This window comes from Penaeus chinensis, chromosome 32, assembly GCF_019202785.1.
Source record: "Penaeus chinensis breed Huanghai No. 1 chromosome 32, ASM1920278v2, whole genome shotgun sequence".
NCBI classification, from domain to species: domain Eukaryota; kingdom Metazoa; phylum Arthropoda; class Malacostraca; order Decapoda; family Penaeidae; genus Penaeus; species Penaeus chinensis.
Genome location: NC_061850.1, coordinates 28,621,238 through 28,623,737, shown reverse-complemented (window position 1 = coordinate 28,623,737; position 2,500 = coordinate 28,621,238). Strand labels below are relative to the sequence as shown.

At 33.3% G+C, this 2,500-nt stretch overlaps 1 protein-coding gene across 2 annotated transcripts in view; it reads right to left on the bottom strand.

Moving 5' to 3' along the window:
• Positions 1-575: 575 nt before the first annotated feature.
• LOC125042543 overlaps positions 576-2,500 on the bottom strand; it is an 8,628-nt gene continuing 6,703 nt past the window's right edge. For both annotated transcript variants that reach the window (XM_047638229.1, XM_047638228.1), the window contains exons 2-3: positions 2,110-2,500; positions 576-832 (exon numbers count right to left, since the gene is read on the bottom strand). The exon at positions 2,110-2,500 is cut by the window's right edge and continues 885 nt beyond it. In XM_047638229.1, coding sequence (XP_047494185.1) covers positions 634-832; positions 2,110-2,500 — 590 coding nt within the window. In that variant the 3' untranslated portion in view covers positions 576-633. The remainder of the gene's footprint in view (positions 833-2,109) is intronic.

The following is a 2,500-nucleotide window of genomic DNA, read 5'->3' as shown; positions in this document are numbered from 1 at the left end:
GTTATTTTTATTATCCTTATTAATGTCGTTATCATTACTATCATTGTTATTGTAGTATTAGTTTTATAATTATCATAATAATAATTAATATCATCATTATTGTTATTACTGTTATTATCAGCATCGTTATCATTGTCACGTTTTTTTGCTGTTGTTGTTGTTATTGTTATTATCATTATTATCATGATTATCATTATCATCTTTGTTATTATTATTATCATATTATCATCAATATTATGGTTTTTATTCTTCCTAAGCTCTTTTACAGCATCTATTGCTTAATTTATCAATTATTGTTTTGAATTTTCTCTTTTTTCTCAATTTACCATTTTCGCAGCGAATTCTGGCGAAGAATAATACACGAGTAAAATCTTGTAAAATATTTTATTTTTGTCATATAAAAGTGAAATATATCAAAACATAATTACATGACTTGATGTTATTTACATGAAATATAAAAATAAGCACACATGGAGATACAGACACACACACACACACACACACACACACACACACACAACACACACACACACACACACACACACACACACACACACACACACACACATACATACATACATACACATATAAATATATATATACATATATTTACACATATATATATATGTATACTTATACATACACATATATAAACAAACACACACACGCACATACATACATACACATACACATGTGGGTCCACTTTAAATAACGTTCAAACGGAACTTTGTCTGTAAAACTGCTGTCCATCGAGATTTGTCGATAAGCATTCATTGCAATGCCCGCCGCCCGTTGCGCTCGCTTTGCCGAAGAAAATTCTTGTTTCTCTACTCTGCAAAGAGAGGAGCAATATGTAAAATGATTAGGCTTGCAATATGTAAAATGATTAGGCTTGCAATATGTAAAATTATTAGGTTTGCAATATGTAAAATGATTAGCGTTGCAATATGTAAAATTATTAGGCTTGCAGTATGTAAAATGATTAGGTTTGCAATATGAAAATGATTAGGCTTGCAATATGTAAAATTATTAGGCTTGCAATATGTAAAATTATTAGGCTTGCAATATGTAAAATTATTAGGCTTGCAATATGTAAAATTATTAGGTTTGCAATATGAAAATGATTAGGCTTGCAATATGTAACATTATTAGGCTTGCAATATGTAAAATTATTAGGCTTGCAATATGTAAAATTATTAGGTTTGCAATATGAAAATGATTAGGCTTGCAATATGTAAAATGATTAGGCTTGCAATATGTAAAATGATTAGGCTTGCAATATGTAAAATGATTAGGCTTGCAATATGTAAAATTATTAGGTTTGCAATATGTAAAATGATTAGCGTTGCAATATGTAAAATTATTAGGCTTGCAATATGTAAAATTATTAGGTTTGCAATATGAAAATGATTAGGCTTGCAATATGTAAAATTATTAGGCTTGCAATATGTAAAATTATAAGGCTTGCAATATATAAAATGATTAGGCTTGCAATATGTAAAATGATTAGGTTTGCAATATGAAAATGATTAGGCTTGCAATATGTAAAATTATTAGGCTTGCAATATGTAAAATTATTAGGCTTACAATATATAAAATGATTAGATTTGCAATATGTAAAATGATTAGATTTGCAATATGTAAAATGATTGGGTGTGCAATTTGGAAAATGGTTGGGTAAATATCTTTCGTGTATATATTTTTTTTCGGAATTTACATATAATTCGAAGAAACAAATGTAAGAGTTATCATCATCGTTTTCTTTTTCCTTTCCGTCGAATGAAAATCCGATAATGGATGACAAACAAAAACAAGAAAACAAATAAGAGAAGAGTGTTTTTCTATCTCCATTTTTTCTATATCTATAATTTTTTCTATATCTATATTATTTTTCTATCTATTACATCTATCTATCAATCTATTTTTTTTTTTTTTCTGTATCTCCATTTATATTTGAATTTGGATCTTTCAGTATTCATTGTTGCTTCTTGATGTAGATTAACCCAAGGTCTATAAAAGTACTTGCTTGAACACTGGATCCTCTAATCTACTTACCAGTGTCTGCCATTCAGCCCATCTGCTTCCTCCACCCCCTTCCCCAGTGCATACCTTGTGGAGGATGTACGTCCTGTGGGCGTGGGCGGCGTCACCGAAGAACTCCTTGGCGCGCTTCCAGAACTTCTCCCCGCGAGGGTGTACAGGGCCCAGTTCCACGAGGACCCGGCCATGAAGGTCCACCAGGCCAGGTGATGTACCAAGGGCAGATTCTTGTTAATCACCATGTCCAGGATGCATGGGATGCACGATATTATGAATAGGAGGATCATGTACGTCAGCGTCTCCGTCAGGCGCCTCATTTCGGACATGCGCAGAGCCGAGTGGATGGTGAGGTTCTCCTGCACCCGCTGGTCGTGGCGCCGCAGCTGGAAGAGTGTGACGCCTGTGACGACGACCATCGTCACACCCGTCACGACCCAGGTGACTAAGGACACCAACAAGC